The sequence below is a fragment of the Ictidomys tridecemlineatus genome, chromosome 4 (assembly GCF_052094955.1).
Source record: "Ictidomys tridecemlineatus isolate mIctTri1 chromosome 4, mIctTri1.hap1, whole genome shotgun sequence".
Lineage (NCBI taxonomy): Eukaryota > Metazoa > Chordata > Mammalia > Rodentia > Sciuridae > Ictidomys > Ictidomys tridecemlineatus.
The window spans coordinates 210,066,673-210,091,625 of NC_135480.1; the positions used below are offsets into that span (position 1 = coordinate 210,066,673).

The following is a 24,953-nucleotide window of genomic DNA, read 5'->3' on the forward strand; positions in this document are numbered from 1 at the left end:
CAGAAACTAGTAATTTGGTGAAAACATGAGTGACTTTAATACCCAGTTCCATCCAAGGATCGCATTCCATAATCGTCCTTTAGTTGGGCACAATGGTGCCCACCCATAATCCCAGCTCTTTGGGATTAAATAAAAATAATAATAAAAAAATGGCTGGGGATATGGCTTGAGGGTTAAGCACCCCTGGGCTCAACCCTCAGTTAAAAACGAAACAAAAAAAGCCTAGGTTCTATTCAATACTGAATTTTCCAAGGCGGCTGACTGGAGTAACTGAAAGAGAAGGTAACAAAATCCGAGACTGGCGATGAAAGGATTCCCGGCAGCCACTATATACTCAGCAGTGCAGCTTCTCCGCTCCAGGATACTCCCAAGCGCCCAGCTAGCCCAGGACGCCGTAGCCGGGCGCTAGCGCGCAGGCGCCGACCGGCCCCGCTCCAACGCGCAGGCGCCTCCAAGGTCCCGCCTCGGCGCGCAGGCGCCCCTCACCTCGGACACCGGCGCGCAGGCGCGAGTGCGCGCGCAGGCGCAGACGCGGGCAGCCGGCCCCGCCCCGGCCCTGGGCCGCGAGGCGCGGGCGGGGCGATGGCGCGCGGGAGGGGCGGGGCCACGCTGCGGGCCCGGGCCATGGCGGCCGCCGATGCCGAGGTGAGGCGCAGGGCCGGCGGGGCGGCAGGGGGTTGGCGGGCGACGGCAGCGGTGGCGGCGGCGGCGGCGGCGCGGGGGCGGGGAGCCGGCCAGGTGGCGGGCCGGGCGGGGACGCGCGCCCCCGCCGCCGCCTCAGGTCAGGCCGCGCCGAGGCCCCGGCGTCCGGCCCGCGCTCCGCCGGCGCGCTTTGTGCGCGGCGGGCCCCGGCGGCGGCGGCGGCGGCGGCGGCGGGTGGCCGCAGTCCCGCTCCTCCCGCTCGCGAGCGCAGCTGCCGCGCGCTGGCCTGGCCGGGCGGGCAGGGCTGCGGGGACAAAAGGGAAAGTGGGGCCGGCCAACTTGGGCGCCGTGGAGGCGAGGCCGGCCCTGCGCCCGCTGGCCCTCACCGTGACCTTTCACTCGGTGCGAGAGCGTGGCACCATCTTTACGGAAAAGTTGGCGGTCCCGGCGCGCCTCTCGGCGGACAAAGCGCTGCCGCCCGCAGCCACCGGCGGGGCGCTCGCGCGGGGGGCGCCCGCGCCTCAAGTTTATTTCCCAGCAGCCGCGGCCCGGCCCCGCGGCCGAGGAGTTGGCGTTCTTTTGTTTGGGGTGGTGGCTCCCCCGGCCCGTTCCCGAGGGTCGGTCCTGTGCCGGCCGTGGCGGCGCGGACGGCGCTCTGGGCGAGGCGGACCCGGCTGCCCCCGCTGGCAGCGGCCGGACGGGCGCCGGTGGGACGCGGAGTGGTGCGCTCTGGGCCCCGTGGACCGCGGCTGCCCTGCGGGAGAGCCGCAGCCGTGGGACCTCTAGACTGAAAAGTGACGAGGAGCCGGCTTGACATCCCGGCACACCGGCTTAACAGTAGGTGGTTATCTCGGATGACGCGTGGTCGCAGCATCGCCGGCTCGCTCCCTTGCTCTTGGGGGTTTGTTGTTGTAAGTGAACTCGGAAGGTGCTGGGGAGTTCTCAGATTGAAGGCAGGGAGTGTTTGCTCAAGGACCGAGTTAGGCACCGGAACCCAAAGGGGCAGAACATCCCGAGGCACTTGCGGGCTGGTAGGGAAGATGTGGAGTGATTAGCGATGTAATTTGTTGAGTGCCTGCTGTGTCCCAGGCACTGTGGGAGCTCTTAAGAGAAGTTACCTCTTATAGTTTCCTCTGTGCGGCAGATATTGTTACTTTTTGCCTAATAGATGAGAAAAATAAGACTTGGTAGTACCCAAATAACTTTGCCAGCACTTGTAGGCCTAGCGCTTGTTCACTGCCGGGTACACATAGTAGGAGCTTAGTAAATGATGGAGGAGGGAATGGCCAGAATGTCTGATTCCACAGGCAGCCTCAAATACAGGACTTGCAGACTGTGCTAATGACAGCCTGTGTTTATGGAGCCGGTGTTGGCCCAGCCCTGCCATAGTGTGTTGAGTGAGTTCACTTATACAAGCCTGACAGCAATCTTATGAGATACGTTCTGTTAAATTTTCATTTGTAGGTGAGGAAATAGGTACAGTAGGCGCAGTATTACAGAGCTTGTGGCCAAGATGATGAAGATGCAGGTAATTTGGCTACAGAGTCCATACTCCTAAAACACTTGTTTTATCTTGACAATCAGTTAAGGTTAATGAGAGCTGTCTTTTTAGACTTATGATTATAAGTATTAAACCACTGGGATACATCCCCAGCCTTTTAAAAAATAATATATTTTTTAAAAGTTTTTATTTATAGATAGGGTCTTGCTAAGTTGTATAGGGCCTCACTAAATTGCTGAGGCTGGCCTTCGATTCACAATCCTCCTGCCTCAGCCTCCCATGCTGCTGGAATTATAAGCATTTTTTTATGGAGTTGCATGATAGGATGTCCTTTCTGGCCCTGTACCACTGCCCCTGGAAATGGATAGGCATAAGATCATTGTTGTTACTGAATCTGGGAAATGGTTTATGGCTGAGGGTTTGCTGATTACAGAATGATTAAACCAACAAAACTGATGCTTCAAACTTTTCTTTCTTTTTTGGTACTGGGGATTGAGCCGGGTACATGACTGTTTGGCCACATCCCCAGCCTTTTATTTAAAATTTTTTTAAGTTGTAGATGGACACAATGTATTTTATTTATTTCTGTGGTGCTGGGGATTGAACCTAGTGCCTCACACATGGTAGGCAAGTGCTCTACCACTAAGCCACAACCCCATCCCTCCTTTTTATTTTTTTATTTTAAGGCAGAATCTTGCTAAGTTATCTAGGGCCTTGCTAAGTTGCCAGCTGGCTTTGAGCTTGCCATTCTCCTGTCTCAGTCTCCCGAGTTGCTGGGATCACAGGTGTGTGTCATTTGTCTGGCTCACTTCACCCTTTCTTTTTGTTTGTTTTTGGTGCTGGGGATTGAACCTAGGGCCTTGTGCATGCAAGGCAAACACTCTACCAACTGAGCTATATCCCCAGCCCAACACTTCACACTTTCTAACTGCATATTTTTTCCCTTTTACTTGGCCTACAAAAGTAATCAACACATTTTCTCACTAAAAAGAATTACTGTCATGCATGATTACACCTGTAATTTCAGTGGCTGGGGAGGCTGAGGCAGGAGCGATGCAAGTTCAAAGCCAGCTTCAGCAATTTAGAAAGGCTCTAAGTAACTTAGTGAGATCTTGTTTCTTTTCTTTTCTCTTTCTTTTTTTTTTTTTTTTTTTTTTTTTTGGTACTGGGGATTGAACTCAGGGGCTCCACATCCCCATCCCTATTTTGTATTTTATTTAGAGAGTCTCACTGAGTTGCTTAGTGCCTCGCTATTGCTGATGCTAGCTTTGAATTCCCAATCCTCCTGTCTCAGGCTCCTGAGCTGCTGGGATTACAGACATGAGCCACTGCACCTGGCCCCATTTCAAAATAAAAAATAAAAAGGGATGTGGCTCAATGGTTAAGTACTCTGGGTTAAATGCTGATACAAAAAAAAAAAATCATCTTTCAGCAGGAGTGCCTTTTTAGGCAAATTCTGTAGTCTAAAAGTGTGACTACCATGTATCTTTTCATATCTTATTTTTTTAGTAAAATAACATAGGAGCATAACTTACACAGTCAGTACTAAAAAACATTTGAGGCAGCAGTGACTTGAAACTCTAGCATTGGGGCTGATGATGTGGCTCAAGTGGTAGCACTCTCGCCTAGCATGCGTGAGGCACTGGGTTCGATTCTCAGCACCACATAAAAAAATAAAATAAAGATATTGTGTATCTAAAACTAAAAAATAAATTAAAAAAAACTCTTAAAAATGTTAGTAAATAATATTAAAAAAAAAAAAGAAACTCTAGCATTTACTTCATGTTTCTAAATGTGTTTGACAATTCTTGTCCTCTGTCTTTATTCATCAACTTTAGGGGTCATCTGTGGACTTCCACAGTATTTTGTCTTATGTTTATCCTGCCTCAGTCAGAATGAGTGTTCTCTTGATCTGGTGCATAGGATTGTCCTGAGGTTGCTGTCCACCCCACCTTTCCTGCTCCGTTTACTCCTTTGTGGTGATGGTGGAACATAGTCTCCAGTAGCTTCCCAAGAAGGGGGCAGCAGGAGATAAACTTTAGGTACTTTATTCTACCACTATATTTGAATAATAAATCTGGCTAGGCATGGATTTCCTGGTTGGAAGTCATTTTGATCGAATTAAAAATATATATGTGTGTGTATGTGTGTGTGTGTGTGTATATATATATATATATATATACACATATATATATGTATATATATATTTTTATGTGGTGATAGGGATAGAACCCAGGCCCTCATGTATGTTAGGTAAACACTCTACCACTTAGCTACATCTTCAGCCCCATGGAAGTCATTTTGAAGCTGTGGATGCAATATCTTTGTTGCTGTTGAGAGGTCCATTTTGATTCTTAATCCTTGTAAGCATTATTCCCCCACCAAACTTTCAGGATCATTGCATCCTTATTTTTCTTAATATTCACTTTGTGCTTAGTACTAGCCTTTTTTCACTTGCATGTAGGATAGTAAATAACTGTGAAATCTAGAGCTTAAAGCCTTTTTATTATAGGAATTTTTTTGCAATGTATTTGAGACAAAAGTTATTCTCTGCTTTGATCTTTGTGCTCCTTTTTAAATTCCTTTAGTTGAGGGGCTGGGGCTATAGCTCAATGGTAAAGCGCTTGCCTCATATGTGTGGGGCACTGGGTTCGATGCTCAGTACCACATAAAAATAAATAGAGATACTGTGTGTTCATATATGACTAAATAAATATTTTTAAAAAACATTCCTTTAGTTGAATGTTGCACTTCCTTATATTAGTCTTCCAATTTTTGAAGTTTTTTTTTTTTTTTCCTTTTCATGTCTTGGTCTTCTTGTTCTACTTTTTGGGAGCAGTTTTTATTATTTCCCAACTTCTATTAATGGGTTTTTAACTTGTTATAATTTTATGTTTTTTCCTGTTTTTTGGTCCTTTTTTTTTTAGAATTTCCTGTTCTTGTTTATGTATGTAATATTTTTACTTTTTTAAAATTGAAGCTAAATTTTAAAGTTACATTAAAAATTATTAGGAAATTATACAGTTATTTAAAAACTGCATTTTTTTTTTATAAAGAAAGAGTGAGAGAGGAGAGAGAGAGAATTTTTAATATTTATTTTTTTTTAGTTCTCGGCGGACACAACATCTTTGTTGGTATGTGGTGCTGAGGATCGAACCTGGGCCGCACGCATGCCAGGCGAGCCTGCTACCGCTTGAGCCACATCCCCAGCCCAACTGCATTTATTTGAAAAAAATTCTTTTTTTTTTTTTTTTGATGTTTGTGTTCCCCCTGCATTCCTTTTTGCTAAACTTCTTCCATTTCTTCCATTCTTTGACCATTTAGTCACTTTGAGGTAGAAACTGTTTGAGGGGCTTATTAACTTGTTGCTTTCACTGCAGGATCATGATTGGTTGCTGTTTTCTGATTGTCTCTAGCAAACGTTCCTCTCCACAGGTCTTTCTCTGGGATGCTTTGGTTTCCCTGGAGGATTCCTCAGTCTTGTCTTATTGGTATAGATGCTTCTTGATTTATGGTACTATTACATCCTGATAAACCCATTGTTAAGTCTTAAGTACTGTAAGTAGAAAGCACATTGAATACTCATAACTTAGTGAACTTCATAGGTCATCGACACTGTATGTGGTAGTGAATGAGTTGTTATCCCTCCTGATTTCTTGGGCTCTTGGCTGCTGTGCAATCTCCTAAGAGAGCATCTAATTGCATTGCTAGCAGTGTGTCTGTCAGTAGCCTCTTGCCATTGAACCATGGTAAAATTGAAAATTGAGGTTGAACCATTGTAAATTGGGGGCTGTCTGCATAAGCTGGAATTTCTGGATCTAGTCTAAAAAGGGGAGAAGAGGGTCCTCTCCTGGTTCTGCAGTAACCTTTTCCTAGTCTCCCTGTTTTCAGTGAAGAAACTCAGTTCTGCCTTTCTCTCTGTTTGCTGACTTCAAGCATGGTGCTTTTCTGGTGGACCTCCAGTCCCCTGTGGTTAAGGAAAAGGGGACTTGCCTATCTGAATGTTTTTTATGTGGTTTTTATATCCACTCCCCTTCACCTGCAGGCATCATCCCCAACCTTGCCCTGGGGTCAGTAGTAACCACTTTCATTTCTTTGCTCAATGGAGTGGTTTAGTTTTCCTTTCCTTTAACTTCCTGTTCATGTTTTTTTTTTTTTTTTTGGTATTAGGGATTGAACTCAGGGGCACTCCACCACTGAGCCACATCCCCAGCCGTATTTTGTATTTTATTTAGAGGCAGGGTCTCATTGAGTTGCTTAGGGCATTGCTAAATTGCTAAGGCTGGCTTTGAACATGCCATCTTCCTGCCTCAGCCTCGAGCTGCTGGGATTTCAGGTGTGCACCACCGTGCCTGACTCCTGTTCATGTTTTGTGTAGTGATTTTAAACATTTTCTGGATGAAGTTTTTGTTTCTCTTTCCTGCTCTTGTCTTTGGATTTTGTAAAAGAGGAGAGAGGAGCTCAGAAGCACCTGATAAGGATCTCAAACAGTGGGCCCTCGCTGGGGCACTGGTTGCCTGTGCACAGGGCTGTTCTCAGGCTTCTTACTGTGTGGTCTGAATTGGGATGGCTTGGTCCTGGCTTGGTTCTAACAGGCTGGCAGAAGTGATGCTTTTCCCTTAGCCCTCACTTCCACACGGTGTCTAGGTCATACATGCAGTTAGTGCTGGAGTAGGGGTTTCCTGCTTCTGCCTCCTATCAGGTTTTGTCTTTTAAAATTATTTAGCTTGTAAGGAACATATTTTGGCCACCTCTCTTCAGAAACTTGATTTCTTTATCATTTCATCGAATTCACCATGTCCAACAGGTACCTTTACATTAAGGCAAGTACAATTTGACCTCAGCTTGGATTGCTCACCAAATTGACTTTTTAGGGAGTGGTTGTGAGAGCCTAGTTAATTTGGCCAAAGGTATTTATGTAGAAAACACCAATTCCAAAACTGAGCCAACTTTTCTGTTTTTATTTTATTTTTATTTTTTTAAATATTTATTTATTTAGTTTTTGGGAGACACAACATCTTTGTGGTGCTAGGGATCGAACTTGGGCCACACACATGCCAGGTGAGTGCGCTACTGCTTGAGCCACATCCCCACCCTTTATTTTATTTTTAAAGAAAAAAAAATATAGCTCTACCATGGAGCTACATCCTCAGATCTTTTTAGTTTTTATCTAATTTTTAATATGTCATATTTTAAATAAATCTGTAAAGGTTTTGGATTTAAGAAAACAAGCTGGAGTGATTTCTTTAACACTTTGGCAGTGATTTTTCCTTTGAAGTGCTGTCTTTCTACATAAGGGTCACTTTCCCAATAACATTACTGTCAATTCATATTCTATTTTGGAAAAAGTTTTTGGACTGCTTTTTTTTTTTTTTTTAAACTTTTTGATTAATTTTGTTGTATTTGTGTGGTGCTAGGGATGGAGCCCAGGGCCTTGTGTGTGCTAGGTAAGTGACTCTACACCACTGAGCTATGCTACAGCTCTCTTATTCACTTCCAATAGGTTGTTGAGAACTAACCACAGTATTTTTAAAACTCTGTTTCTGGGGATATAGCTCAGTTGGTAGAGTGCTTGCCTTGCATGCACTAGGCCCTGGGTTCAATCCCCAGCACCACACACACAAAAAAAGAAAAAAAAATGAAAAAGAAAATGCTGTTTCCAAGAGGTTAGAAAGCATTTATTGAGCACCTGTTTATGAATTGGTGTTCTAGATGTTTGTAAGAGAATATGCAAATTTTTTTAGATTGGTTCATGATTTCAAGAATTTAGTAGTATAATAGAGCAAATATTCCTGAGCATGAAATGATATGGAATCAGTTAACATAACCAAGGGAAGGCTGCTGTGATGTATTTGGAATCCTCATTAGAGAGAGAACTAAGTTTGGATCTTAAAGGAGGGAAGATATGAATTGGAATGGCAAGGTATACAGTAGGTATATTTTTAAAAATGAGGCATTTTAGTGGATTTGGAAAACTGAAACCTAGAAACCTCAGAATGCCGAGTATTAGTCATTGTTTTTTTTTCCCCTTATCTTCATGAGTGTGCATGTTCACATTCAAAATTGGCTATAATCAATATTATATGCCATTTGTACTTTTCTCTTTCATTTATCATCTTCATGGGTTCATGGCTTTAATATTTTCAGTAGGTAATGATGTTGGTCATATGGGTGTCCCAGTTTCTCTGATTTTGACCTGGGTGAGGTTGTCTTTTGGTAGTATACAGTGGAATTTCTAGGTCAGAAGGGGCAAGTGGCATATGATGAAGCTGGAGAGGCTAGGTAAGTGTACACAGGGCCTTGTAACCAAGGAAGCAAGTTGGGATGTTTCATAGTCACTGAAGGCTGTGAGGCAGGGAATGGGGGGTGTCCCCCCGTCGTTGAACCCAGAGCCTTGCATATTTGAGGCAAGGCTCAACCAACTGAGCTGCATCCCCAGCCTAGGGAGTCGTATTTTAAAAAGATGATCTGGCTTCTGTGTGGAGAATGGAAGTGGGGGTAGTGTGTAGACTTAGGCCAGAGGTACAGGGGATCAGGGAATACAAGTTTTCAAATTTACTTATTTTTGAGTAGTAAGACAGTTAACATGGTCAGAATTCAGTAAGCATAGAGTGAAATATGTCCATCCTGTCCCCTAGCCACTTAGTTCTTTTTTATGTACTGGGGATTGAACTCAGGGGCACTCAACCACTGAGCTACATCCCCAGCCCTATTTTGTATTTTATTTAGAGACAGGGTCTTACTGGGTTGTTTAGTGCCTCACTTTTGCTAAGGCTGGCTTTGAATTCTCAATCCTCCAGCCTCAGCCTTTCGAGCCCCTAGGATTACAGGTGTGCGCCACTGTGCCTGGCCTTAGTTCTCCTCTTGTGTATCCTTCAAGATATTTGTGAATGGGGCTGGGGATGTGGCTCAAGTGGTAGCTCGCTCGCCTGGCATGTGTGCGGCCCAGGTTTGAACCTCAGCACCACATACAAAGAAAGATGTTGTGTCCGCCGAAAGCTAAATAAAATTAATATTGAAAAAAAAAAAGATATTCGTGAATATATAAGCAAAGACACATATAGATATTTTAGGCTTTTGTTATGGAACTTTCACACATTTACTTAAGATATGGTAGTATAATGAATATTGTTACTTGTACCCCCAGGGTCAGCTGTTATTCCTCATGGCCAGTCTCATTTCATCTATGCCTCTGTCACTTCCCACCTCATCCAAAATGTTTTCCTCTGTGAATATTGGAGCTAATTTAAATATTTCTCAGTCAATAAATATCTAGTCAGTATTCAGATTTCTTATTTTAGTTTTAAACAGGGACCACCTGTAGTCTGGAGCACTTAAGTGAGGTCATTGTGAATTTACATATGCTGTGAGAGCTAAACATATGGGGTTTCAAGGACTTGGTATAAAACAGGAAGTAAGGTATCCCAAGAATCCTTCAAAAATTGTTGGCTACATGCTGAAATATTAAGTTTTAGACATATTGGGTTAAACATTAGAAAAAAGTAATTAATCACTTTTAAAGGGGCTGGGGATGTGGCTCAAGTGGTAGTGCGCTCGCCTGGCATGTGTGCGGCCAGTGTTCGATCCTCAGCAGCACATACAAAGACATTGTGTCCGCCGAAAACTAAAAAATAAATATTAAAAAATTCTCTCTCTCTCTCTCTCTCTCTCTCCCCCCCTCCCCCTCTCCCTCGCCCCCTCCCCCCTCCCTCCCTCCTCTCTCTCTCTCTCTCTCTCTCTCTCTCTCAAAAAAAAAATCACTTTTAAAATATGACTACTATAGAGTTGGGTGCAGTAGCACATACCTCTAATTCCAGCGGCTCGGGAGGCCGAAGCAGGATGATTTCAAGTTCAAAGCCAGCCTCAGCAATGGTGAGGCACTAAGCAACTCAGTGAGATCCTGTCTCTAATTAAAAACAAAATAGGACTGGGAGTGTGGCTCAGTAGTCGAGTTCAAATCCCTGGTACCAAAAAAGAAAAAAGTGTGTGTGTGTGTGTGTGTGTGTGTGTGTGTGCTAGAGAAATTTAAAGTGGAGTATTTGGCTCACTCTTGTGGCTCCCATTTGTTTCCACTCTGGAGACTTCATCAGATGCAGTTTGGCAGGGTAAACTAGCTGTTGGTACTACTCAGAGCCCTCACGTTTTAGGGTTGAGACATGTCTTCATTTGCTAGCTGGAGTATTGTCCGTAAAGAGAAGCTGTTGTTGTGAAGTGCAAGTCCTAGAAGAAGAAGGGTGGTGGAAGAATGGTGCTTGGTGCTAAGTGGACAGCACCTGACATGGAGTGTCCTCCAAATACTAGCCTGAGAAAGACCAGGAGGGCTTTTGCTGTTCTGTGCAGTTTGACAATTACTTACCAACTTATTCCTAAGATAGCTTTTATACTTATGGTCTGTGTCCCCACTCCCATGAGATTCCAAACTGTTCAGTGAGGCTGAGTGGTAAAGTGTCCCTGGGTTCAATCTCAAGGATGCTTCCTCATTCTTGCAGTTTGCCTGTGTTCTTTTTTTCTGTTTTTGGTACTGGGGATTGATCTCAGGGGCACTCGACCACTGGGCTCAGTATATTTTATATTTTTTTAAGTTGTTGATGGATCTTTATTATATTCATTTATTTTTATGCGGTGCTGAGAATCGAACCCAGTGCCTCACATGTGTCCTCAACCCCTTATTTTGTATTTTATTTAGAAGCAGGGTCTCACTGAGTTGCTTAGTGTCTCAGCTTCCCAGGCCGTTGGGATTACAGGTGTGCACCACTGCACTTGGCTTGTAGTGGTATTTTATTTTATTTATTTTTTTGGGTACTGGGGATTGGACTCAGGGGCACTTGAACACTGAGCCACATCCCCGGCCCTATTTTTTTTTTTTTTTTTGAGAGAGAGAGAGAGAGAGAGAATTTTAATATTTATTTTTTAGTTTTCAGCGGACACAAAATCTTTGTATGTGGTGCTGAGGATTGAACCCGGGCCGCACGCATGCCAGGCAAGCGCGCTACCGCTTGCGCCACATCCCCAGCCCCTCCAGCCCTATTTTTTTTTTTTTTTTAAGAGAGAGTGAGAGAGGAGAAAGAGAGAGAGAGAGAATTTTTAATGTTTTATTTTTTAGTTCTCGGCGGACACAACATCTTTGTTGGTATGTGGTGCTGAGGATCGAACCCGGGCCGCACGCATGCCAGGCGAGCGCGCTACCGCTTGAGCCACATCCCCAGCTCCCTATTTTGTATTTTATTTAGAGACAAGGTCTCACTCACTGAGTTGCTTGGTGCCTTGCCTTTGGTGAAGCTGGCTTTGAATTTAAAATCCTCCTGCCTCAGCCTCCTGAGCCACTGGGATTAGAGGTGTGCACCACCAAACCTGCCTTGTAGTGGTATTTTAAAAGAGATCCTTTGCACTTGCATTTAAACACAACTGTTGCAGCTTTTACTCATTTATTTTGTTTCCCATGTTGATGAAAGTACTGCACAGTTTCAAAGGCATGGCAAATAATATATCAGTGTTCATGTAGTTTGTCCCCAAAGTGCAGCTATAGATAACAACATCCAGTGAAGAGCAAAATGCAGGCTTTAGAAAACATTCTAATAATTCATGCAAAAAAAAAAAATAAAAATAAAAGAGATCTTAATTTTTTGCTTTGTGACCTGAAAGATACTACAGGTTGAATGGTGGGCTCAGTGGAAGTGTGGTGGGCCAGCTTCTGCTTGTGTGGCTGCTGTGAGTGGCTTCAGCCAGTAGGCCAGGCATTTATGATTGAGCAAGGCTCTCTGAGGTTCTGTCTGTTCACAGGGTTGTACTGGCACCTACTTAGAAGGGCTCTGGTTGGGACACAGGTGTGTAATAACAAACATTTGATGGTTTTTTCAGTGCTTACTATGAGTCAAGCACTACACCGAGTGATTTGTATGGAGTTTCTTATTCTTTATCAGGTGGGGTTACTAGTCCAGTTTCTCCATTTCACAGAAGAGCAGGAGGAGAAGTATATCTTGCCATTTTTGTTGTTATTTTTGGTTCTGGGGATGGAATCCAGGGCCTCACACATGGTGGGTGAGAGATCTGCCACTGAGCCATATCTCCAGACTTCTTGCTGTTTTTTAGTGAGGTTACCTGTAGTATCTTTCAGGTCACAAAGTAAAAAAGTAAATCTCTTTAAAAAGAGCCAGGGAAGTGGTTAGAGTTAGACTTCTGTCCATAAGCTGTCCTTAGTTGCCAACCAAGGATGGAGAGGGGAGATGAGGTTCATGTGTGTATCAGGAATGAGCATGCACTCCTGTGTGAATCGGTTTTGTTTAGTTTTTGGTGCTACAAGTTGGTTTTCTGGGCCTTGTCTTGCCCAGTTTCATGAGGAAGTTTGAGATAGTTAACAAGGAGCATAAACCCCAAACACATGTTTCTTATCCCCTTCTGTAGTTCCTATCTCCATTTGTTTGTCTTGTCTGGTCATCATGCAAAACAGTGCCTCATTCCTAATGTGGCCCACAAAGAGGTCTCCCTTCCTCATGCTTCATGTCTTCATTTTCTCTTGTTTAAGGTCACTTAGTTTGTATTACTTGATTTGTATGTGTGATTCCTGAGCTCTGCCCCCTACCTTTTCTGTGGCAGAAGTGAAAGGAAGGTTCTGCTGAGGCCGTCATAAGATGGCAGCATGGTTCTTGTCTAGGAAAGCTGGTCTGGTGATGGACACGTGTCTTTTGAAGAGGTTATTATATTCTCTCCTGCTTGGCATTCATTGTCTACTTGTGGGGAATAAGGATAGCAGTAATGGTGAGGGATCCCTGGGCAGGGCTGTGAGTTCTCTGTTGCAGTTAAAGGCCCACCCTGTCACTGTCATGCCACCTTGTTTTGTTTATGCTGCTGTCTATGCTCTGATTGACCTCCCAGGTTCAAGATCAGCTTCTTTCCTCAAGGTACCTAGTTCTTTCTTTTGGCATTGTCAGTCATTAAGTACATTGGATTGAGATTTGGGGCAGCCTCTTCCCCAGTTCAAATCTCTGGGGCCAAGATTGGTTGGGTCATTTTGATACTACCTGTGTATACAATGCCATAGTAGTGAGGCATTGTATACTATCCATTTGAGCAGGACCCCAACGACTACATGACCATTGTTGAGCAAAAAACTCTGGCATTTGAGGTCCATCCTTGAGGGCCTCTGTAGAAAGGGGTGGAGGATCCACTTTCCCAGGAATTGAGGTGGAGCGTGTAGCTCCCAGTGTCTCTGTTTTTGAGAGCTGGGGGGACATAGAAGGGCATGGGAGGAGGAAAGAGCTTGCCTGCTCTTTCCTACTGTCTGAAGGAAGGCAGGGCCCACTTTGCCCACCAGTGAGCAGAGGAGAAAGGACAGGATGTAGGCTTGCCGGGTGTTAACTGAATTCATCCACCTTTCCTTGTTTCTCGTGATGAAATTTGTTTTTTTTTTTTTTTTTTGACATATCATATTTCATACATTAGATTCAAGTGGGTTATGAACTCCCATTTTTACCCCAAATACAGATTGCAGAATCACATCAGTTACACATCCACATTTTTACATAATGCCATATTAGTAACTGTTGTATTCTGCTACCTTTTCTATCCTCTACTATCCCCCCTCCCCTCCCCTCCCATCTTCTCTCTCTACCCCATCTACTGTAATTCATTTCCCTCCTTATTTATTATCCCATTCCCCTCACAACCTCTTATATGTAATTTTGTATAACAATGAGGGTCTCCCTCCATTCCCATGCAATTTCCTTTTTCTCTCCCTTTCCCTCCCACCTCATGTCTCTGTTTAATGTTAATCTTTTCTTCCTGCTCTTCTTCCCTGCTGTGTTCTTAGTTGCTCTCATTATATCAAAGAAGACATTTGGTATTTGTTTTTTAGGGATTGGCTAGCTTCACTAAGCATAATCTGCTCTAGTGCCATCCATTTCCCTGCAAATTCCATGATTTTGTCATTTTTTAGTGCTGCAAAATACTCCATGGTGTATAAATGCCACATTTTTTTTATCCATTCATCTATTGAAGGGCATCTGGGTTGGTTCCACAGTGTAGCAATTGTGAATTGTGCTGCTATGAACATCAATGTGGCAGTATCCCTATAGTACGCTCTTTTAAGGTCTGAGAAGGGCAATAGCTGGGTCAAATGGTGGTTCCATTCCCAGCTTTCCCAGGAATCTCCATACTGCTTTCCAAATTGGCCGCACCAGTTTGCAGTCCCACCAGCAATGTACAAGAGTACCCTTTTCCCCACATCCTCGCCAGCACTTGTTGTTGTTTGACTGCATAATGGCTGCCAATCTCACTGGAGTGAGATGGTATCTTAGGGTGGTTTTGATTTGCATTTCCCTGACTGCTAGAGATGGTGAGCATTTTTTCATGTACTTGTTGATTAATTGTATGTCCTCCTCTGAGAAGTGTCTGTTCAGGTCCTTGGCCCATTTGTTGATTGGGTTATTTGTTATCTTATTGTCTGATTTTTTGAGTTCTTTGTATACTCTGGATATTAGGGCTCTGTATTGTATCTGTAGTTTGTGAATATATTCTGTGACAATTTGTCAATCTATTTTTTTTTAAAGAGAGAGAGGAGAGAAAGAATTTTAATATTTATTTTTTAGTTTTCGGTGGACAGAACATCTTTGTTTGTATGTGGTGCTGAGGATCGAACCCGGGCCGCATGCATGCCAGGCGAGCACGCTACCACTTGAGCCACATCCCCAGCCCGTGTCAATCTATTTTTATATGACAAATTTCATTTAATGGATTGTAAGGGCTTTATTTTAAGCAGAATTGCCTTATGCTGACTTGTTTTAATGTGTGAGCAACTAGTCAGTGCACACTGATTTGTATGGCACAATTGAGTCAAAGTTTTTGACAAGGATTTTTTTTTTTTTTTTTTTTTTTTGATACTGAGGATTTAACCTAGGGGCACTTTACCAGTGAGTTGCATCTCTAGCCCTTTATTTATTTATTTATTTGGAGACAGTCTATCTAAGTTGCTGATGTTGGCCTTGACCTTGTGATCTTCCTCTCAGCATCCTGAGTTGCTGGGATTACAGGTGTATGCCACTTGTCCCCAGCTTTGGCATGGATTTTTTAGTATTTACTTTTTAGTTTTTAGGTGGACATAATACCTTTATTTTTATGTGGTGCTGAGGATCAAACCCAGTGCCTCATGCATGCTAGGCAAACACTCTACCACTGAGCCATGATCCCAGCCCCTTTGGCATGGATTTTAAGATCAAGATCAAAACATAAGAAGTGGCTATTCTGGAACATGTTTAGACTATTGTGGAGTGTATGGAAAGAATTGGTAAGTTGCCCTTCTTGTAGGTTATCACTCTGTGTTCCTCTCTGGAATATCACTTTTATGTTTTGCTTTATTTTCTTTGCTTTTATGTGATGTTCAGGGTTAATACTTTTTTGCAAGACATGCTGTGGGGAAGACTTTGAGTAATAGCTTCACACTTTTTTTTTTTTTTTTTTTGAGAGAGAGAGGAGAGAGAGAATTTTTTAATATTTATTTTTTAGTTCTCGGCGGACACAACATCTTTGTTGGTATGTGGTGCTGAGGATCGAACCCGGGCCGCATGCATGCCAGGTGAGCTCGCTACTGTTTGAGCCACATCCCTAGCCCAGCTTCACACTTTTTAAAAAAATTAAAAAGGCTGGGGTTGTAGCTCAGTGGTAGAGTGCCTGCGTTGTACATGTGATGCACTGGGTTCAATCCTCAGCACCTCATAAAAATAAGTAAAATAAAAGTATTGTGTCTATTTACAACTAAAAAAATTAAAAAGAAATTAAAAAAGTTTTTTTTTAGGTGTTAATGGACCTCTTTTTAACTTTTTTATTTATATGCAGTGCTGAGAATCAAATCCAGTGCCTCACATGTTGCTAGGCAGGTGCTCTGTCATTGAGCTACAATCACAGCCCATAGCTTGACACTTTGAGGTGTTGCAGAGGCCTTGCTGTGGTTCAGGAGTACTTTCTGAGGGCTGAACTTTGAGCACATTATCTGCTTTTACTTAATTGTTAAACAGTCCTTCCAATTGGCAACTGTTACCCTGCCTTATAGGTGAGACAGACCACAGAGTTGGAGTCACCTGCCAAGAGCCCTGTTGTTTCTTGGAGGAGGCCAGGATGCTATGTAGCAGGGTGTGATACGGAGGGGTGAGGTGGTGAGGTATAGACCCTGTGAGGTCTGGTCCTAACCCTGAACTGCTGAGTAGCTGCTAGGGGGCTTTTGGGTGGAGGAGTGACCTGCTCTGGCTTTCTGTGTGGGGTAGGGGTGGGCATGGGAGGCCCTTCAGGAGGTGTTGATGGAGTCCTGATGAGAGATGAAGGGAGTTTGGACAAGGTTGGTAACAGTGAAGGTTCAAGAATTGGTCAGATTCTGAGTATATATATTCTTTAATCCATCAAGGTTTATTTATAAGTATACTATGAAAGCCCCAGATTATCTATAGTGATGTATAAGTTTTGAACAATGATTAATTATTTTGATGGTTGGAAATATACAGTAGGAACTGTACCTCCAGCTGACTGTTCCTGGCATGTTGGAGAATTTTGCTTTTGCATTTCTTGAATTTTCAGTGTTCTTGATAGCTTTTTGACACTGCTGTGTTTCCATGTTTTTTTAAAAAATATGTTTTTAGTTGTCAATGGATCTTTTTTGTTTTAAATATTTTTTAGTTGTTGATGGACCTTTATTTTAGTTATTTATATGTGTCTCACACATGCCAGGCAAACACTGTTCCACTGAGCTACACCCCACCCCTGTCAATGGATCTTTTATTTTATTTATTTATATATGGTGCTGAGGATCGAACCCAGGGCCTCATACATGCCAGGCATGTGCTGTACCACTGAGCCATAACTCCAGCTCTGTTTCCACTCTTTTTTTTTTTTTTTCTTCTTTTACTGGGGATTGAACTCGGACACTCAACTACTGAGCCACATCCTTAGCTCTATTTTGTATTTTATTTAGAGATAGGGTCTCACTGAGTTGCTTAGCACCTCGCCGTTGATGAAGTTGGCTTTGAACTTGTGATCCTCCTGCCTCAGCCTCCTGAGCTGTGCATGTGCCACTGTGCCTGGCTTATTTCCACTCTTTATACTAGATGTACATTTGAAGGAAGAGCAGAGAGGAGTAGTGAGTGTCTTGGTTTGTTAACAGCTCCTGTGTTAGAATATCTGAAACTGGGTCACTTAAAATGAACAGAAGGCTGGGGCTGTGGTTCGGTAGTAGAGCACTTGCCTGGCATGCATGACCCACTGGGTTCAATCCTCAGCACCACATAAAAATAAAATAAAGGTATTGTGTCCACCTACAACTGAAAAAGAAAATATTTTTTAAAAAAGAACAGAAATTTATTGACTCATATTCTGGGGACTGGAAGAAGTCCAAGATCAAGGTGCAGGCAACTGATGAAGGCTTTTTTGCTGTGTCATCCTTGGTGAAAGGTAAGAGGTAAAAGGGGGACCATGAGGGGGAGCAAGAGGGGGCTGAACTTGCCCTTTTTTAATGGCATTAATCCCATGAGGGCTTGAGGCTCTGCCCTCAGGGCTTGCTCATCTCCTAATAGGTCCCACTGCTTAATACTATTACAATGGCAGTTAAATTTCTACTTGAGTTTTGGAGGGACAGATATTTAAACCATGGCAGCAAGACTGAGGGTTTTTATTTTTAGAGCTTTATAGTTGAACATAGCAGTTAGGTTCATCCTGACCTGAGAAGTCTTGACCATGTGAGAGGATGTTTGTGTTTATTGAGAAGGGAAGTCCATTGGAACAGCAAATTTTGGGGGAGAGGATGGAAGTGCCTATTGGATTGTTAAGTGTAAATGTATTATAGGAAGGTGGTCCACAGAGTTCATGTGCAGAAGAGGGCTGTGGAGAGTTCTGGGACCCTGAGATCACACAATGAAGCCAGCAAAGTAGACTGAAACAGCAGGAGAACTTGAATAAGACTTGAAGTGTTTTGTGAAGACAGAGTATTCAGCTCTTTTGACAGTTGCTAGAAGTGTGAGATAAAAATCAAGAACTAACCCTTGAATTTGGTCAAGTGGAAGTCCTTGATGACTAGTGAGGCTTATTGCATTATCTGATTTGGTTTTAGCATCACCTGTATGTGGTAGATGCTACTGTTTTCCCTAGAGGTTTGTTGGGTCTGCCTTGGGTCCAATGTGGAAGGGATAGCCTTCTACATTGGGAGAATGGTGGGCAGAAATCAGAGGACTTAAGAGATGTAGGTGGGAGTGAGCTCTTATTCACCTTGAAAATGAAGAGATGAGTGTATCAAGACAGAGCCTGAGTCTCCCCATGGGCTGAAAATATGTGCAGGGCCCATCCCAGGCTCTACTTTTGGTCTCTCAGGTGAGACAACAACAGACTGTGAGTGGTTGAATGCTTACAAGGTATCTACATTTTGAGACCACTTAAGTGTTTTGTGAAGTTTCTTTTATTACCTTTCTAGGATAATGTCTGTGGGACAAGGAGGAACTGCCTGCCTGAGTGGGCTGATGGGGTGAATTGGACTTGCTCAGGATTCTTGTCCTGGTTCTAAGGTGGTGAGAAGATTTCAGGCCAGAAGTGACTTAATGAGGTTTGTGTATCACAAGGATCATTCTTCGTGTGAAGGAGGGATTGCAGAAGGACTGTTTGGAGGAGGCAGGTGCAGTCTTCGGGAGGTGGTGACTAGTCTAATGTGGTAGATGAGGAGGGTATAAGACTACTTCTGGGACTGAGCCTCAGTTGGAGGGGGATTTTCTCCAACAGTTGGGTGGGTGGTGATAATTCACTAAGACTTGGAAGAGGTTTTGGAATGGTACAATGCACATTCTGCAAAGATAGGATAATAAATATTTTAGACTTTGTATGCCAAAAAGCAAAACTAATGATAATAATAACTTTTAAGTTATCAAAAAATATTTAGCTGTGCTAGGGATGGAACCAAGGACTTTTTTTTTTTTTTACAGTAACAGCTGTAGCATTTTTTTCTTTTTTTTATTATTAGTTGTTCAAAACATTACAAAGCTCTTGACATATCATATTTCATACATTTGATTCACTCGGATTATGAACTCCCATTTTTACCCCGTATACAAATTGCAGATTCACTTCGGTTACACATCCACTTTTTTACATACTGTATGTTGTATTCTGCTGCCTTTCCTATCCTTTCCTATCCTCTACTATCCCTCCTCCCCTCCCCTCCCCTCCCATCCCCTCTCCTCCCCTCCCATCTTCTCTTTCTACCCCATCTACTGTAATTCATTTCCCTTTTCCCCTCACTTCCTCTTATATGTAATTTTGTATAACAACGAGGGTCTCCTTCCTTTACCATGCAATTTCCCTTCTCTCTCCCCTTCACACATGCTAATCATGAGGTCTGCCACTGAGATGCATCTCCAAATCCACCCAGTCTTGTCTTTTCTTTTTTCCCCCCCTTTTTTAAAGCTTTGCTTCATAGTTTTCTATTTATTTATTTACTAATTACATGACAGCAGTGGAATGCATTATAATCCTTATTACACAAATAGAGCACAATATTTTGTATCTCTGTATACAAAGTATGTTCATGCCAATTTATGCCATTATACATGTATTCTTTTTTTTTGCATTAAATTCTTTTTTTTAATATTTATTTTTTAGTTGTAGCTAGACACAATGTCTTTATTTTATATATTTTTATGTGGTGCTGAGGATTGAACCCAGGCCTTGCACATGCTAGGCGAGGGCTCTACCTCTGAGCCACAGCCTCAGCCCCGCATTACAATTCTTAATACACATATATACTACAGTTTTCCATATCTCTGTATATAAGGTATGTTGGCACATGTATTTTGTATAATGATGACCATCACATTCCACCATCCTTGCTAATCCCCTCCCCCTCCCTTTCCCTCCCACCCCCTTTTTTTCTCTTTTTAAAATATTTTATTTAGGGCTAGGGTCTCACTGAGTTGCTTAGGGCAACTGAGGCCGGCTTTGATCACGTGATTCTCCTGCCTTAGGCTTCTGAGCCACTGGGATTACAGGCATATGCCACCATACTGGTAGACAGGTTTTTTTTTTGTTTTTTTTGTTTTAGTATTTATTTTTTTAGTTTTAGGTAGACCCAATATCTTTATTGTACTTTATGTGGTGCTGAGGTTCGAACCCAGTGCCTCTTGCATACTAGGCGAGCACTCTACCACTGAGCCACAACCCCAGCCCCCTTTTTTCCTTAATTTTTATTTTGAGACAGAGTTTTGCCAAGTTCCTTAGGCTGAACTTGAACTTGTGATACTCTTGCCTTAGCTTCCAGCTGGGATTATAAGTGTGTGCTACCTGGCAATTTATTTATTTTTTATGATGCTTGAAATCAAACCAGGACATCCTGCATGTGAGGCAAATGCTTTACCATTAAGCTACACCCCAGCCACACTCCACAGATTTTTGACTGAAGTGAAAAATATAGTGGACTTTCTTGGTTGTGGAGCTCTTTCATAATTGTATGAGGTCCTGAGGTTGAAACTCAACATCCTTTCTCCCACTTGTTTTTGTTTTTGTAATATAGATCAGAAGAATAAAAGTTTTTTAGAAGTAAAACAGTTTGCTTCATTGGGGTTCAGAGTTTAGTATTCCCTGTTATTAAAATTACTGGAAGTATTCATATGTTAATGCTGCTCTGTGACACAATTTTCTGTATTTCTGCTTTAAAAATGTGTTTACGTTGATAGGTATTGCCAAATTCCAGTGTTGGTCTGGGAGCATGTGGTCTATTTTGTTCCTTTCTTCCTCCATTACTTTCTTCTTCAAATGTGTTTGAATAACTGTTTAGTGTCTCTTCATTAGCTTGCAATATGCTTAATATTTTTTCTAGGACAAGTCTTTCAGTGATGAACCCTGATTTTTTTTTTTTTAAATCTAAGAATTAAAAAAAAATTTTTTTGGGGGGGTACCGGGGATTGAACTCAGATCCATTTGACCACTGAACCATATCTCCAGCCCTATTCTGTATTTTATTTAGAGACAGGGTCTTAACAAGTTGCTTAGGGCCTCACTAAATTGCTGAGGCTGGCTGATCCTCCTGTCTTAGTACCACCCCCACCCCTTGCTGGGATTATAGGCATGTACCACCATGTTTTAATTTTTCCTTTATGAAGATAGTTGATGAGTATAAGAGTTCTCGGTGGATATCTTTTTATTCTATTCCCCTCCTTTTTTTTTTTTTTTTTCACAAAATGTGCACATTAGGCAAGCACTTTACCATTTAACTGCACCTCCATCTGACTGTACCTGGCGGGCTGGATGTCCCATAGGCATTCTGGGTGCAGCTTCTCAGCTCTCTTGCATTATGGACGTGTCTGTGGACAGTACATAAACAAGTGGATGAGGCTCTTTGCCAGTAAAGCTTTGTATGGAGGCTTGAACTTGAGTTTCTTGTAACTTTTGAGAAATTCATACTTACATGAATTATGTATTTAAATCACGATTAGCTTTTAGGCTGTACAGAAGTGGGAGGCGGGTTGCACCCTGCTGATTGACATACACTTAACTGTTTCAGAGGAATGTTGTCCTTTGTCATGTACTTATTTTTGTTTTAATTTTTTTTTGTGTGTGTGTTGGTGTCTCAGTGGCTGGACTGCAAACTTTATTAGTTTCCCAACATATTGAATACTGTCTGGCACATTTTGTGCAATGAGTAAATATTTTATAACTTACTGTGGAAGGGAAAGAGGCCAGGATCGGTGTGTGGTTTTATTTATTTACTTTTTAGTAGCCCAGGAATGCTTGCTTCTCAGTATAGACAGGAACGGTTAATTCATTCATGGGTACGTTCATTTGTTCATTTCTGAAACAGATGCTTAAATGCTGGGTGTGGGCTTGGAAAATAGGTGAGCAGTCCAGGCCTGGTGCCTGCCTGGTATTTGTGAAGGTGCTGGTTTGTGTTCTAGGTCTGAGAAATACAAGCACCCTTTGGTAATGGCCATTAGAAGAGGTAAGCCAGTGTTAAAGGAACAGTAAGCAGTACATACTCAGTCTCTTGGGGTCGCTGAGGAAGGTTTGTTGGAGTTTTCTTTTTCTGCACAGAGATCACAGGTGTCTTTTTTTCCCCTCAGGATTCCAAGTGGAATCTTGGGTAAAGCTGGGCAGTTGCCCATGTGTAGACCTGGGTGGAGAGGAGGCTGTGATCTCCAAAAAAAGGTGACTCTGGACTCTTGAAGTGTGGCCACATGGAACTGAGATGTGCTATGTCAAATGTACACTGGGTTTCAGAGACTTATGAAATGTTTTGCATTTTTTAATACTAATGATTTTAACTAATGTTTGGATGTATTCTGTCAAATAAAATTTGTCAGAATTACTCTTGGGCTGGGGATCAGTGGTAGAGTTTTTGCCTAGCATGCGTGAGGTCCTGTGTTTCTCAGCACCACAATAAATAGATAAAAATTAAAAAAAAATTACTCGTATTTTTACTTTTTTAATATTAATGCTAGAATTTTTTGGGGGGAGGGTACTGGGAATTGAACTCGGGCAAATCAACCACTGAGCCACATCCTCAGCCCTATTTTGTATTTTATTTAGAAACAGGGTCTCACTGAGTTTCTTAGCGCTTTGCTTTTGCTGAGGCTGGCTTTGAACTCATGATCCTACTGTCTCAACCTCCTGAGCTGCTGGGATTACAGGCATCACCATGCCTGGCTGATATTTAATATTTTATTAGTGAAGTTGAGCAATGCAGCTGGACGAGAGACTTACTGGAGGCAAAAGAGTTAAAAAATGAGTAATACTTGCAGTGAACTGGAAAACCTGAGATTGAGTGCTAAAATGCAGACAATGAAATCATTCAAAGTACTGATACATGAAAATCAGTAGCCTTAGCCCAGTGTGATGCAGGCCTATAATCCCAGTGATTTGGGAGCCTGAGGCAGGAGGATTGCAAATTTGAGGCCAACCTCAGCAATTTAGCAAGGCCTTAAACAACTTAGTGAGACCCTGTCTCAAAATTCTACAAAAAAGGATGGGGATGTAGCTCGGTGATAAATCATCCCTAGGTTTATTCCTCAGCACCCTCCCCCCCCCAAAAAAGAAAAATCAGTAGCTTTCCTGGATACAGAATAGTAACCTCATTTACATAGCAAAAGAAAAAATATAATATTTTGAAACAGGTTTAGTAAGGTATGCAAAGCTTTGTATGGAATGCTGTAACATTCTTGCTCTTGAAACAAAGATTTTAACCATGGAAAGACTCTTCTTCTTGGGTGTCATAAAGATACTTGTTTGCCTAAGTTAGTATAAAAACTGTCTTTTTCTCTGTAAAAATGCCATTAAGGAATCATTCTTAGTCCTCTGTTTTTTCCTCATGTTTCACATTTATTTAGTCTAACCAAAAACCCCCTATGTTCTACTCTCAGAACCTGCCACATTTCTCTGATCGCTGTCCCCTACAATGGCTTCACTGCTGGGTCCAAGCCACCACTGTGTCTTGCTCAGATTATAGTTATCCCTGAACTGGTCTTGCTAGTTTTTCTGCTACCATGCTACACCTACCTGTTAAGGCTTAAGTGTGTTCTCCCAAAGTATATGCATTGGAACCTTGATTCCTAAATTCAACAAGGAGGCTGCCTTGGTGGGGACATGTTTGGATTGTGGGGTGGAGCTTCAGGAGTAGATTAATGCCTTTTCCTGCTTGCCCTTCTGTTTTCTGCCATGAGTTGAAGCAGTACAAGGCCCTCACCTGAAGCCATGCAGGTTCTGGCAGCATGCTCTTGGACTTTCCAGCCTCTAGAACCATGAGCCATAATAAACCTGTGTTCTTTTTCTCTTTTAAAATTTTTTTTAAGTTGTAGTTGTACACAATACCTTTGTTTTATTTATTTTTATTTGTATGTGGTGCTGAGGATTGAACCCAGTGCCTCAGACATTCTAGGTAAGTGCTCTACCACTGAGCCCCAACCAAGCCCCAACCTGCGTTCTTTCTAATCGTCAGTCTTGGTCTTCCATTATAACTACAGAAACAGACTCGGGGCACCACTCTGACCATCCTCTCCTTGAAAAGCCAGGCTGGTCCTGGTTATGCTGTTCTTCTATAGGTTTATTGAAAAATGTTACCATTGGGTGAAGCTGGATGTTAGTAGGTTGAATGGTGTCCTCTCAGATTTAAGTTCACCTGGAACCCCAGAATGTGACCTTCTGGGGACAAAGAATCTTTAATTAAGGAGCTTGAGATGAAGTTGTAAGGAGAGGACCCATACACAAGACAGTGGAGGCAGAGATTGGAGCAAGGTATTTATGAACTAGAAGGCCAGAGATTACCACAGCCCTTCGCAGCTGGAAGAGGCAAGGTAGTATTCTTCCCTAGGTGCTTCAGAGGGAACATGGCCCTGCCAAAGCTTGATTTTAGACCCTGGCCTCCAGAATGGTGAAAAGACAAAGATAATTGATGCCTAGCTTACAGTATTTTGTTAAGGCAAACCTAGGAGACTCACACACTGAACAAAGTGTGTACAGGACTTCTGATTCCTTATAACTGCACATCAGTTCACAGTGGCCTCAGTAAGAGGGAAGTAATCTAAGGATTGTTGCTCTGACTCCACAGTGGTTATATCTCTCGCATTTTCACCTGCAATTTATGTGTTTTTTTTTCACATTCTTGCTGGTGCTTGTCAATGTTCAACTTTTTGTTTTTGCTATCCTATTGGTTGTAAAGTGTTGTCTCATTGTGGTTTTCATTTGCATTTCCCAATGACTAATGATGTTGAGCCCCATGTACTTATTGGCCCTATGTATATCTTCTTTGGGGAAGTGTCTGTATTTGTTCATTTTAATTTTTATTTATTTACTTTTTGAGGTGCTG

At 42.6% G+C, this 24,953-nt stretch overlaps 1 protein-coding gene across 6 annotated transcripts in view; it reads left to right on the forward strand.

Moving 5' to 3' along the window:
• The first annotated feature begins 551 nt into the window (after positions 1-551).
• Positions 552-24,953, forward strand: part of Ehmt1 (euchromatic histone lysine methyltransferase 1) — a 157,903-nt gene continuing 133,501 nt past the window's right edge. For 2 of the 6 annotated variants that reach the window (XM_078048818.1, XM_078048820.1), the window contains exon 1: positions 595-645. In XM_078048818.1, coding sequence (XP_077904944.1) covers positions 625-645 — 21 coding nt within the window. In that variant the 5' untranslated portion in view covers positions 595-624. Of the gene's footprint in view, positions 646-24,953 lie in introns of all 6 variants that reach the window. The other 4 variants (XM_078048823.1, XM_078048821.1, XM_078048822.1 and 1 more) reach the window with 4 other exon arrangements.